General features: G+C 43.2%; 1 protein-coding gene across 1 annotated transcript; it reads right to left on the bottom strand.

Moving 5' to 3' along the window:
* Nucleotides 1-6685: 6685 nt before the first annotated feature.
* On the bottom strand, nucleotides 6686-11243 carry CUNH10orf71 (chromosome unknown C10orf71 homolog). The gene is given in 2 exon segments (XM_009642058.2): nucleotides 6686-8615; nucleotides 8617-11243. Coding segments are annotated over 2 exon segments (4557 nt in total).
* Nucleotides 11244-12192: the final 949 nt, after the last annotated feature.

Below are 12192 nucleotides of genomic sequence, written 5' to 3'. Positions count from 1 at the left end.
CATGAGGGTGACCACTTGCTCCTCCAGCAGGAGATGGAGGTATGGGGGCACCCCAGGTACACCTCCTAATCCTGGCAAGAATATGGGAAAAGGTGAATATTCACCTCCCTGGGGTTGTGGAACATGCCAGGGTACATGGGGAGCTCAGGGGAAAATGGAGCTCCCTTAGGGCAAACCCTGCAAGTAACAGGACACGCGGACTGACAGGTGGGAGATGCAAAGGACAGTTCAAAGGCACTGTTTAGATCACGTCCAGACACTTCAGTAGAACATGAATACTGTATCTATAATTATATATAGACATGTAGACATACCTAGATATATCTCTGTATAAGCATACATCCATGTATGGATGCATTATCCACAATAACATTTTCATATATTGTAATGCAATATGACATTCCCCTTTCATTTCTTTCTGACTTTTCCTGTTGGAAAGTTCACAAAGCCACAGCCAGTTTTGGCATGGAATAATTCTGAAATATTTCCATCCACATTCCTTGGGAAGGGATGCAGTCTCAGGAGACCTGATCCAGGCAAGCAACACTCGCCAGCAGAAACCGATTCTGCCAACAGACTTTCAGCGATCTCAGTGGAATCAAAGAAAGGGTCTCTCTTGGGACAGAGCCAGTTCGCATCCTCTGCAGCTTATCAGCACTGGGAATAGAAAGAAGGATCACTGTTTATCTCAGAGTCTGTCTGCCATCTGTGGCCTGTCAATGTAGGGAAGATCCTGAAGAAGGCCACCTTAGCCTACCTGAAATGCTTCATGTTGTTGGTGACAACACTGGCATTTCTGCAGCAAGAAAAGTAGGAGGGCCCTTTTTTGTGTGCTCTGAATGCTGCCATTCCCAATGCCAGTTTTAACCAACTGGAGGGGCAGTTGTGAGAAGATGAGGCTCTGACACTGAATGCCGGTGGGCAGGAGCATGAACATACTGGGGAGCTCCAGGACAAGGGAGTCCAAGCCAGCGTAGGGAAGAGTTAGCCTGTCAGGCAGCTTGACTGTGACAAGCCTTGGTTTTTCAAAGCATACCCCCAGCTTTGAACATTTTTTACTTTTTGCTGGAGTTCAGCTTCTTTCCATTGCTAGAAGGATTTAGAAGATTGTCCCTCCTTCTCACAGAGTCTTCCCCCTCTCCTTCTCTCAAAGTACCCCAGGTCTTGATTTATTCGATATGGACTTTGACATGGGAAAGTGCATATCTTTTAGCACTGCAAGCTGCTTCCCCAAAGGCTTGAGTTAAATCTGCTTTAATAAAAACACAGTGCTTTAGGCAATTGGGACATAAATGATTTCTCTTCTGCACTATTGAAAGGCTGCTTTCTAAGTATGTTCAATAGCATATTAGAAACAAGTCTCTAATTGGCCATAGAGTACCGGAGACCTGACTGTCTAATGTAAAAAATCAACATCATGAAAACTTTGAGAATATCAAAAAGAAGCAAGGGAAGACCACAGGTCATTTTCAGCCATTCCCTAACCATTTAAACCCCATAATTACAATATTATCTTTAATATCAGAGGACAGTGGTGAATGTAAGATCATCATAAGACCAGAATAATAATCCTAAAGACAAAATAAATTAATCATTGACATCTGTTATTATAATGAGCATTTCGCAAAAAAACCCGCATTGAAGTTCAATTTACTCAAGTGTTCCATGTTCTTTCTATCTCCTATAAGGCTCTGAAGCAGAATTTCCTTAATAAAAATTACTGATGTACAGCAGTTGCTCCAAATTACACATTTGTATGTATTCACTAGAGCCCATGTAACCCATCATGTATCAGCCCATGTAACCCATCAGCTTCTGATGCTGCTTTTGAGCGAGACAGAGGATCAAACTCAGAGCTCTTTATTTACTCAGAAAGGAAGAAGAGTATATCCCCCAAATACAGATATGTAAATCTGCAAATGTATTCCTGGTAAAAACATGACTAGCCAACTTTTCTGTTTACGCTTTCTTATATTCAAACCACAGTAACACTTTCACTGTCAGCAAGGACTGCTTGCCTAGTCAGGGATCAAAGCAGAGCAGATCTAAATAAAATTGCCAGTCTGGACAAGGACTGAGCCAAAATCACTCTGAGAAGAGTCTGCACTGTGTTTCACAATGCAGCAGACAATAACAGGAACCAAGGAGAAATGCAAAACCATCACTGACAAAACTTTGGAGGCTACGTACAGTCTGCAGGACGCTTTAGCAAGGAAAAAACCAAGTTACATCGTTACACACCTGGCAACTTCCCCCAGGTGGATGAGGCACAGGGAATGAGAAAGCCCTGATGTCCTCTAGGTGGTGGCAAGAAGGTGATCCTCTTTCCAGTGCTGCTGGACTGGATGCTGGCACCACACCCCCACATCTCTAATTAAGATAAGACATAATTACAGTGAAAAAGCTGGCTAGAAGTCATTCCAGGATGTAAAAGAAGTCCCATTTATTTTGTTTATTAATGAATAAATAATTATTTGCAATACAGTTGCATCAATGGAACCTGCTGATGACACACATTTTCTTGGACAGATGACTTAGGAAGGTGTTGAACACTCAAGGGGTAGTTGATAAACATCCATGCATGTAGGCCTTTTCAATGAAACTGTGCTCTCTAAAACAAATCCAGCATTTTGCATGAGGAAATTTGAGCTCTTGGGACAGAGCCGTGGCTGCGGGATGGCAGTCCAAGTCTGTCGTGTGGCAACTGGACTGGAAGGCATTGCAGTTGCCCCAGAAGGAGAAGGAGGTTCAAAGGGAGACAGTTCCAGCCCAAGAGCCAAAGACTAGGTAAGCCAGGTTTGGCCTCAGTCACATCTGCCAAGGAAGAGCTGCTGGTGTAAATGAGCCTCAGGGCACCCAGAAATGCAACATGCAAAAAAGGCCAAATGCAGGAGAAGGGAGCAGTGACAGCAATGGCCCTCTGTTCCCTTCAGCCTGCTGTGCTTCTGCACTTGCAAAGAGCCTGCTGTGTTCTTTACTCCTAACCACTGGCTGCTGGAAAGAAAGAGTTCAGCCTAGTTTGCCTCAACACCTCTTTAACCTATGATTTAATGTCACTGTCATTTGCATCATGAAATGGTGCTTTCCTACAACTGCTTTCATGACTATTGCACATTTCCCATAGCCCCCCACCCCAAAAAAGAGGTCAATTCAGAGCTGTCATTTTGCCTAGCAATGACCTCTTCCCACAGCAGCAGTGGCAAAAAACCCCCAACAAACACAAACAGAAAAGGGCAAGGAAAGAAAAATAGTTGTTTTGTGAAAAGGTGTCATTTGGCTTCCTTTTAATGCACAAACATTTTGTGTTCACCATCACAGGTGCTACTGCTGTCTTATACTAATATGTAAATGGCAGTTTTATAGGTATATTGTGTGTGTATATATATATATATATATAATTTTTTATATATATATATATATAGGGTTGTTTATGTGTGTGCATGTGCGTGTTTGTACACACACACACTCCCACGGCCTAGCAAGAAGTTGGCCAACAGCGTGGTCTAGGCCAGAGACTGGTTTGCTGATGGATTCATACTCCAATGGAGTCAATACCAGGCTGGGCTCTGGAGCAACACTTTTATAATAACACTCACTCCCTGTGGCAAAGTACTCTTGAGAAAGCTCTGGCTACATGATGAGAACCACTTCCGTATTTTTTTTTAACACTCCCCAGTTCTGTTTGTTTAATGCAGCTACAAATTCTCTAGGTCAAAACTCTGTCTGGGACGTGTGCGTGTTTAGAGATGCAGTCCGCTGTGAATGCAGCTCCCTTAAGTTAGAAGAAAGTATTGGCCAAAATAAAGAAGTCCTACTTGAAATGGATTAAGTATCCAAGTCTGGACTGGCTCTTTTGTGGATGCCCACGTTTCAGGTTACCTTCACAGTAGAGTAAAAAATGCAGTCTGCTTTCCTCGCATACCTAGAAGTAGTGTAGTGGAGGATCCCAGCCACAGCAAGAGTTTAAGAAGGCCCTCAAAAAAAGGGTGCAGAAGTGTGCACAGCTACAAAACAAATGACAGCTAACCAAGTAAAAGGGATTTTTTTTTTAATGCAGTTGTATATTTTGCTTATCAAATTACCATTTCTTTTACATCTGTGCACAGATATTTTGTATCCACAGTCTCCCCTTGGAAAGCATGCTTTTATCCTGTCCTCTGAGAGCCTGCCTCCTTTTTGACTTGTGGCTGCTAAGGGCATTTAAATTTGTAATATCAAACAAACAAAAAAATGGCTTGTGCCCTCTGCTAGGCTTTCAGGTTATGTAGGCTCTGTGTAAATGTACCATTGAAAAATTTAATAGATTGGTTTAACTACATTTTAACATGTAGATGGCATTCTGCTCTATACTGGATAGGCATTATCACAGAATCATAGAATCATAGAATCATTTAGGTTGGAAAAGACCTTTAAGATACAGTGACAGCAACAGAGAAGTGCAACATCAATGACATCATATCAATTTAGCAAATACTTGTGACCAAAAAAAAGAAAAATATTCATAATAGGAGGCATTTTGCTTAGTTTAACAACTTGAAAATTGATCCTTGTTCCTGAAACACTTTTGATTTTAAAATTTTTTTTTATTTCTTTCAAAATGAGCCCTTCCCCAGGGGAGACTGCATTTTCTGAGTTCCAAGTCAAAGTTGGTTTAAAAATGCTAATGTTTGCAGAATAAGATCATAGGATAATTCAGGCTGCAAGAGATCTCAGGAGGTCTCTGGATGAACCTCCTGCTCAAGGAGGGCCAGTCCAGGTTGTTCAGGGCTTTATCCAGTCAGGCACTGAAAACTTTCAAGGGTGGACACTGAACAATAAATGTTGATTCAGATATGGGCACTTGGCTGGCTGCACTCCAAACCCAAACCAAACCAGTACAAGCTTCTTCATTTCCACCCCACACCTCTGCTGCCACCCTCCCTGACAAATCACAAAATGGCAAATTTGACACAGCTCTGCCTAACAGGTAAAACTGACTTCAGAAAAATCATTAAAGGCCAAATCCAAACCCCACTGAAATCAATGCCGTCAGTGTCTGCCCAGGCCCCCTGTGGAAAATGTTTTAGTAAATAGCACTGACGAAAGGAAGTGTCTGATGGGATCAGGACAGGTTCCGAACGCAAGGCTCTCGTCAGGGATGGAGGAAGGCTGGGAGCTGAGCTCAGGTTTGGGAAGGAGCCAAATCCCGCGTGTTGGTCTGTGTCCTGAGAGCAGCCTCGGTCCTGGGAAATTAAGAATTTACCGAAGAAAGCCTCTATCATAAATATTTAAACTGGGAGAGTGGGGCCTTGCCTATATCCCATCTCCACATTGTATCTATCAGCAAAAAGCCCAATTCTTCCCGTTCTTTTCACTTCACTTCACTAAAAACAAACCTGTAAAAATAGCCTGAGATGTCAATCAGGCTGAAAGTCACTGGTGTAATTCTTCTTTAGAGCTCCTGCATTTCAGTTTTAATCAGGCAAAACAATATGAAAATGAGACAGAGAAAAAGGAAACCAATACTCCAAATATAGATATTTATAAGCAGGCATATTACATTCAATTTTTCCATTTTTTCACCAAGGTTCTTTCATTATCTATGATGATAAAAAAGAACTTATGCAAGGATGAGTGATATTTTGATACAGATCTTTCAAAGAAAAGTGATAATACAAAGAAACACTTTTCTAGAAATTAATATTTTGGATGCTTTTTATATCTTTTTTTTTTTTTTAAATCACAGAATTCAGAAGACCAACATTAGGTACAATGTTTTTCAGGTTTTAAAAGTTAGCTCTGTACTTCGGTGGGAGCCTGAAAACAAACCAAACCAAAAAGCACTTCAATTATAATAAGCAAAGGTCTTCTCCTAACAAAAAATTAAATACCATTATGGGATTTCATTCAACCTTGCTCCTTACCAAAATATTTCAGGCCAAGTATCAAGATAACTTGAAGTTTTAAGCTGCATTATAAATAACCCCTGACTCTAAGGAAACTTACTTGGAGATTATCAAGAAATGTAAAGAATTCAGCAGCATGTTAGTGGACACTGCAAAAGTATATGAGAAGTCTAGAGCAGCTGCAACTGTATTCTGGTTGTTTAAAGGTTTTTTTGATGGGGCTGTTGCATTGTGCCTCCAGTATACAATCTTCTTGTCAATAACATCTGGGCAATCAATGTGTGCAAAACAGGAATCTTGGCTTTATGGCGTATTTGCAGCCATATGTTTTCGACCTGTCAATACAGTTCAAAGGCAGTGAGTGAGGAAAGTTCAGTAGATGCGGCATCTGTCCTGGGTGTCATAGGACGGGCAGGACGGTCTCATAGGTTTTACTTTGTGTCATATATCATGCAACATATCTGGGCAAAAGGACACTTGCTTTGGCAATCTCAGCCATTGTAATGGCAAAGCAGCAGCAGCAGCAAGCAGTGGCTTCATACTGTCGTATTCGTTTAGCTGGCATTGCCCCTTTATCTCACTGACAATTTGGTGCTTGCTCATTTTCACACATCTTTAGAGTGATCATCTCCTTGCATCCTTCAGTGTGGTCAGCTTCCATTTTCCTCCCCACCCAAACCACAACGAGATTCAGACATCAAGTGTTCTACACACATCAAATCTGCATGTGCTTTTGTGTGCATGTGTCTGTCCAAATGGTTCTTAAAAACACTCGCTGGCATATTTTGTTACTTCAGTTTTCAAGATACTCCTTCAGCAGCAAGATCATCTAAATTGGTGAGGGACACTATGTCAGTATTTGGGGTTGGGCTCATGTCCTTTCGTAAGTGAACTTGAGTTTCTTCAGCATCTTGACTGTAGGGGTAAGAGGCTGGTTCAGTATAGGGCTGGGTATCCTCACCTTCTGTATATCTGCAGTCCTGCTGGCCATCTTCAGACAGTTCAGCTGCTTCTCCTGGTACAGCCGGCATTAAACAGGTAGGTTCGGAGAGCTGAGAAGGTGACTTCAGCACTGCTACAGATGAAGCTGGTAAAGGCAGCACTCTAGGGTAGGAGGCACAGGGAGAATTCGTAATTTCTGAAGAGGGGGACTGGTACAAATTCCTTTCTGAGGAAGGGACTGAGACTTGAACATATTTGCCAGTTTCTGGGTCATAAAATGTCTTTAAATTAACTTCAGCTGGTAAATCAACTACATAGTATTGGCCAGAGTCAGGGTCTTGGAGGAGTTTGCGCTGGGTTGAAGATGGTGAAGGGCTTACTGCTGGTGCACCACTGAGTCTTCCTGTACTGGCTTCTATGGGAGTAAAAGTTGAGTGAGGGGCAGGGTGGAGAGGAGGATATCCCAAAGGTGAGTGAGATGCTCGTGTCTGTCCAGAATGAGATGACTTTCTCCCTACAGCATCTGTATGCTCAGTCTGATGGGTTTTTTGCTGCTCTTGCATTTTCTTTCTCCTGCTTGCCAGCTTTTTGGCCCGCCGCAGAGCCTTTTCTGTTTTCGGTGGCACAGCAGGAGGCTTGCCTGCTGCCCTCTCCCCAGGTCCCCTGAGCTTCAGTCTCTCAGCTTCCCCCGCAGAATCAGAAGGCAGGTTCCTCTGTGCTGATTCAAGTATCTCTTCTGCAGACATATCAGCTTGGCTCTTCAGTGCCATGTTTAACAAGGCAGGGTTTATAACATCCTCTGTCTCTCTTCTTGGCTTGTCTGATGATGAACTGGCACCAGTAGAGTGCATTGTGCTGCCTGACCTGGGGCTTGTAAGATTGTCTAACAAAACCGGTGCACCTTCTCTATGTAGGGTGTCCTCTAAAGCTTCATGGCGCACAGGAGAATATGTGTGGTCCTCTGATATGGAGCCAGTCACAGGGGAAATGGTGTCCCTAGTGATTATTTTTTTCGCGCAGGAGCCACCTCTGCGATTAGATAAATGATGATTCTTAAAGTAATATGTCTTTCTTTCGGCAGGATAGCTGGGGTTGTTTTGTGCTTGGTCATTTTCCAGACCTAAATTTGGCTGTGTTAAGCTGTGTCTTGCCTTCCTCATCTGGGGCTTCTCTTTCCTTCTGCAGACACTTTCCTCATTCATTTTCCCAACTTTATTTAACAAAGCACAAGTCTCTTCATCTTCTTCCATCAGCTTCCCTAATGAAAAGCTCTCTGCATCTTCCAGAAGACTGGGATCCAGTGTTGATGAAGTAGATCCAGGCTCACTGGCCTCTTTCCCACTGTCGGTTGCTCCATCTCTCACGTTCTGCTGCCCTCTGCGCCTTGATGCCAACCAGCCTATGTCCTGGGCATGCAACATGTTTCGGTGCTGCTTGTTGTGCTCCGCTGGGGGCACAAACCTACTTTCCATTTCCTTATAACTGCTGCTCACTGTATCATCCAGGGAAAAGGACCTGAACAGGGGCAGCTTGACAGCCCTTATTACCTGAGGTGACCTGAATGTGTTATCTTTAATCATAAACAGACTGGGTTTGGTTGAGCTTGAAGATGGGGGTGTTTGTGGCTCCTCGGACCTGGGGATGGACACGTTTTTTATACTGTCAGAAGCAGAATCCATGCTGTTGGCCTCTTCCCTTTTCTCCCTCCTTACTTTCTCTTTCATCAAGCTCCTCTGTTCATTCCCAGTAACCCTACCCTCCTTCTTCTCTGCTGCACCACTACTAGAGCCTCTTACCATCTGCACTCATTTCACTCTTAGTCCTTTGGCTTTCTTGAAGGCATGCCTTCTGCATCACTGGTGAAAACAGCTCCTCCTGAAGTGGCTGCTCTACTGTGGAGACGAAAGATTGCTCTGAAGAACTACTGCTTCTTTTGCCTTCTGCTTCATGGCCAGTCACCACCATACTGGTTTGGATGTCACTGTAAGGCACATCCTCTGCTGGCGAGAGTTGGTTTGGGAGTGTTTTGAAGACAAACTCTTCATTCTGCTTAGCAGCCTGTCTCTCATTTCCCTCACCCTGGACACTGGGATTTTGCACGGGCTGCCCAGCTGTTGTATCTGTATTATCTTTGCTGAATGATTTCAGTGCTGGATACTGCAGACGTTTCCTTAAATCAGGTTCATTTGATTCACGTCTGAACAAGGGGAAGTTTTCATTATCCCTTGTGTTTTTAACCAGACCTTCATGTTTTGAATTGTCTTGCTGCAAGTTTTCTCCAGTTTGGTAAAATAAAAAGTCCGCTGTTGTCTGGGGTGAACTCAAAGTCAGGTAATTGTCTGTAAAGTGTCCAGTTAAATCAGTTTTATTATCATTTTCATGAGTGCTACCAGACAATATGGAGGTTATATCACTCAATTCATCTTTCTCTGTAACATTTTTGTTACTTTTGTCTTGTAAAGTCGAGAGTGACGCATTCATTTTTGTACTCTCTTGTATATTTTCCCTAGTTTTATTTTTCTCCTCCAAGACCCTTAACAGGGGAGAAGGGGTATAAATGCTTTTAACACGTTTACGCACATCCTTCAAGTTGAATAACAGACTCGATGCTTTCGATTTGTAACTATCCCGAGACCTGTAATCACCAAACGTGTTCCCCTCGTGCTCTCTTGCTGCCGTGCTCTCAGTGGGAGGAGGTGTCAGTGGGATCAGCTCACTTTCCACAGGGTCTGCCTCCTGTTTTTGTGGTATGATGGGTGTTAAGAGTTCGGTGATGTTGAAAGAGGGACTGATTGATCCAGGGGAGTTTACCTGCTTAGCCAGAGGAGTCACATCCAGACCAGGTTCAGCACCAGTCACCTTTTCATACAATGAAACTGTCTCCTCGCTGGCTGTGAAATGCTCCTTTGAAGTCTGTCTCTTCTCTGCTGCCCCTTTTGTGGCCCTCTGTCTCCTCCAGGGTGGACAGGCATTGCCCAGTTCGGGGCTGAGGGCCTCCTCTTCTGTTAAGGTGGCCAGGGGTCTTGGTGGAGGTGGGCTGGGTGCCTGGGACATGGGTGAGGGTGAAACCATCCTGTAGGACACAGACTGGGGTGAGACAGAAGCTTGGGACATGGCAGGGGGTGAAAGCTGAGCTGGAATTGGGGGTGGTGGCACGGGAGGGCCTTCAGGCATAGGGGGTGCTGGGGGGTGGCCCTGATGGGTGGGGGGTGGAAGAGGAAGTGCCTGTGAGACAGGGGGTGGCCGAGCAGGACCCTGGTGCGCGTGGATCCTAAGCGGGGGTGTGGGAGGAAGAGCAGCAGGCAATTCAGTTTCTGAAGGGAGGGGGTCCTGAGGTACGTATGCAGCTGGGAGAGGGATGCTGAAAGGAGCTTCTGGTGGAGTTGACTCCTTCTGAAAATCTTTCTCCTGCTTCTTAGCGACAGTGATCTTGGCAGGTGGTAATTTATGTTCACGTGTGCGGGATCCTTTAATAAATGGTGCTTCTTCCAGGTATGCAAGACCTTCCTTTTTTGTTTTTATACCAACAAATTCCTCTTTTTCAGTCAGTTTTTTATGATGAACATTCCATGATTCAAAAGCACTATTTTCACTGTGAAGAAAATTACCTTTTTTTGCTGGCTCATTAACTTTCACACTTCTATTTTTTAAAGCCTTTTTAGATGAACGGGAAAAATTTGACTTGGCTACTTTTGACATCTCAATCAGCACAGGATAATAACCATCAGAGCCACAATAACTCAGGTCTATTTTATTAGGTCTTTTCTGTGGCTCATGTTTGCCACTGAGGCAGTGGCTCCCTTGATTAGCCTCAGAAAATTCAGAAAGTTCCTTGTGGATGCTTAAAATGTCTGCCTCATCCCAGCAAGCCATATTGTTTCCGTGATTTAGTTTACATTTTTGAAAGCTGTTCTTAATGGGCTGCTTAAAGGGTATCAGGGAATCTCCTGACCCTTGGTCTGCAGTCTTATCAAATGTCTTAATCAATGAGGACACTTTTGAAATGTGTTTATTGTTCCTTGGACCAGGGACTGGCAAATTCAGCTTTTTCCTTTCCATGGCAAAGGTGTTATTTTTAGCAATCCTTTTCTCCTCCGGAGCACACTTCGGTAACTGCTGGAATGTTGAAGCCCATATTGCATGTTCATTGTTTCTTGCTGTTACCTTGTTACAGACGTTGCTTTTCTTGATTGTATGGTTTAACGTCCCTGGGTGAAATTTAGCAGAGAACTGGAGGGCGAAGTCAGGTGAAATGGCAAGATCTGGTTCATTGTAAGAGTCTTCGAGTTCTGCCACACACAAACTTTTGAAAGCCCGGTCTGTGAGGCTGCTCACCTCTCTGTCTGTGTCATCCAGGAGACTCCCAATACTTGAGGAGTCACTATGTCCTTCTGTATGTTTCTTATTTCCCTGCATTGTTCATGGGATCATGGATGAACTACCCAAAGGATTAATCTCAGGTGTCAAAGAGGCAGATGATGGTGTTGGGCGGTTCCAGCTGTTTGCAATTCACAAGCACAAAGCGGTTCCTCCTGATGGTGCTTCTGCACATTGATTCATCTTACGGACTAGCTGAAGGAAACTTTCTTCTCTGCAAAGCCAAAAATTATAAACTGTCAGTTTTCTATATTAACACTATTAGACAGAGAGCATTTTCCAGATATATCAGCCACTGACTAATTTGCTCCTACATATATACTAAACAAGATGCTAGCAACACAATAAACAACATAAAAAGATATTAGTTATTTTTGTCAGTTCAAGTAGCTCATGTTAGATGGTTTCATTTCTGGGAAGTGCCATCAAAAGAAAGTGGTTTCACCTCAGGTTCTTTACTTAGGCTCTTAAACAAGGATATGAGAGCCAAATTTCAAGTACTTCCCTTTCCATACCTCCAACCATAAACACTTCCAAGTACTGTGCATATATTTAGCTAAGAAGGTTAGCCATTTTTTTGGCCAGGAAGAATTAGTAATAAAAAGGGAGAAAACTTACTTAATGAAAGAAAAGTTGATACAACTTACTTGGCAAGACCTCACAATTATAATTTTAAATATCTTATGAAAAATGAAGTTGTTATAGAAGATTCTGTTCTCACTCATCTGTTAGCTCGTGACTGTGGAAAATGAAGTCCATAGAGGTGAACCTGCTTGTATCAGGCTGGAGATTTGCTGTGACAAATACTCTGAGCAGAAACCTTGTTTGAGAAAGCCAAATGGCATCCACAGGTAAAGAGGATTTACTGGACATTATCATTTTCCAAGCAAATATTGCTGGTCTCAAATCCTTTAGCCACCCATATCCAGATACGGTTGGCTGGTGTATCGAAACTGAAGAGGCTGCTAATATCAGCTTAGCCAGCAGA

Source organism: Egretta garzetta, unplaced genomic scaffold (genome assembly GCF_000687185.1).
Source record: "Egretta garzetta isolate BGI_Z169 unplaced genomic scaffold, ASM68718v1 scaffold56, whole genome shotgun sequence".
NCBI classification, from domain to species: Eukaryota; Metazoa; Chordata; class Aves; order Pelecaniformes; family Ardeidae; genus Egretta; species Egretta garzetta.
Note: the sequence above shows the minus strand (reverse complement) of the source record. Positions and strands in the feature narration are given on the sequence as shown.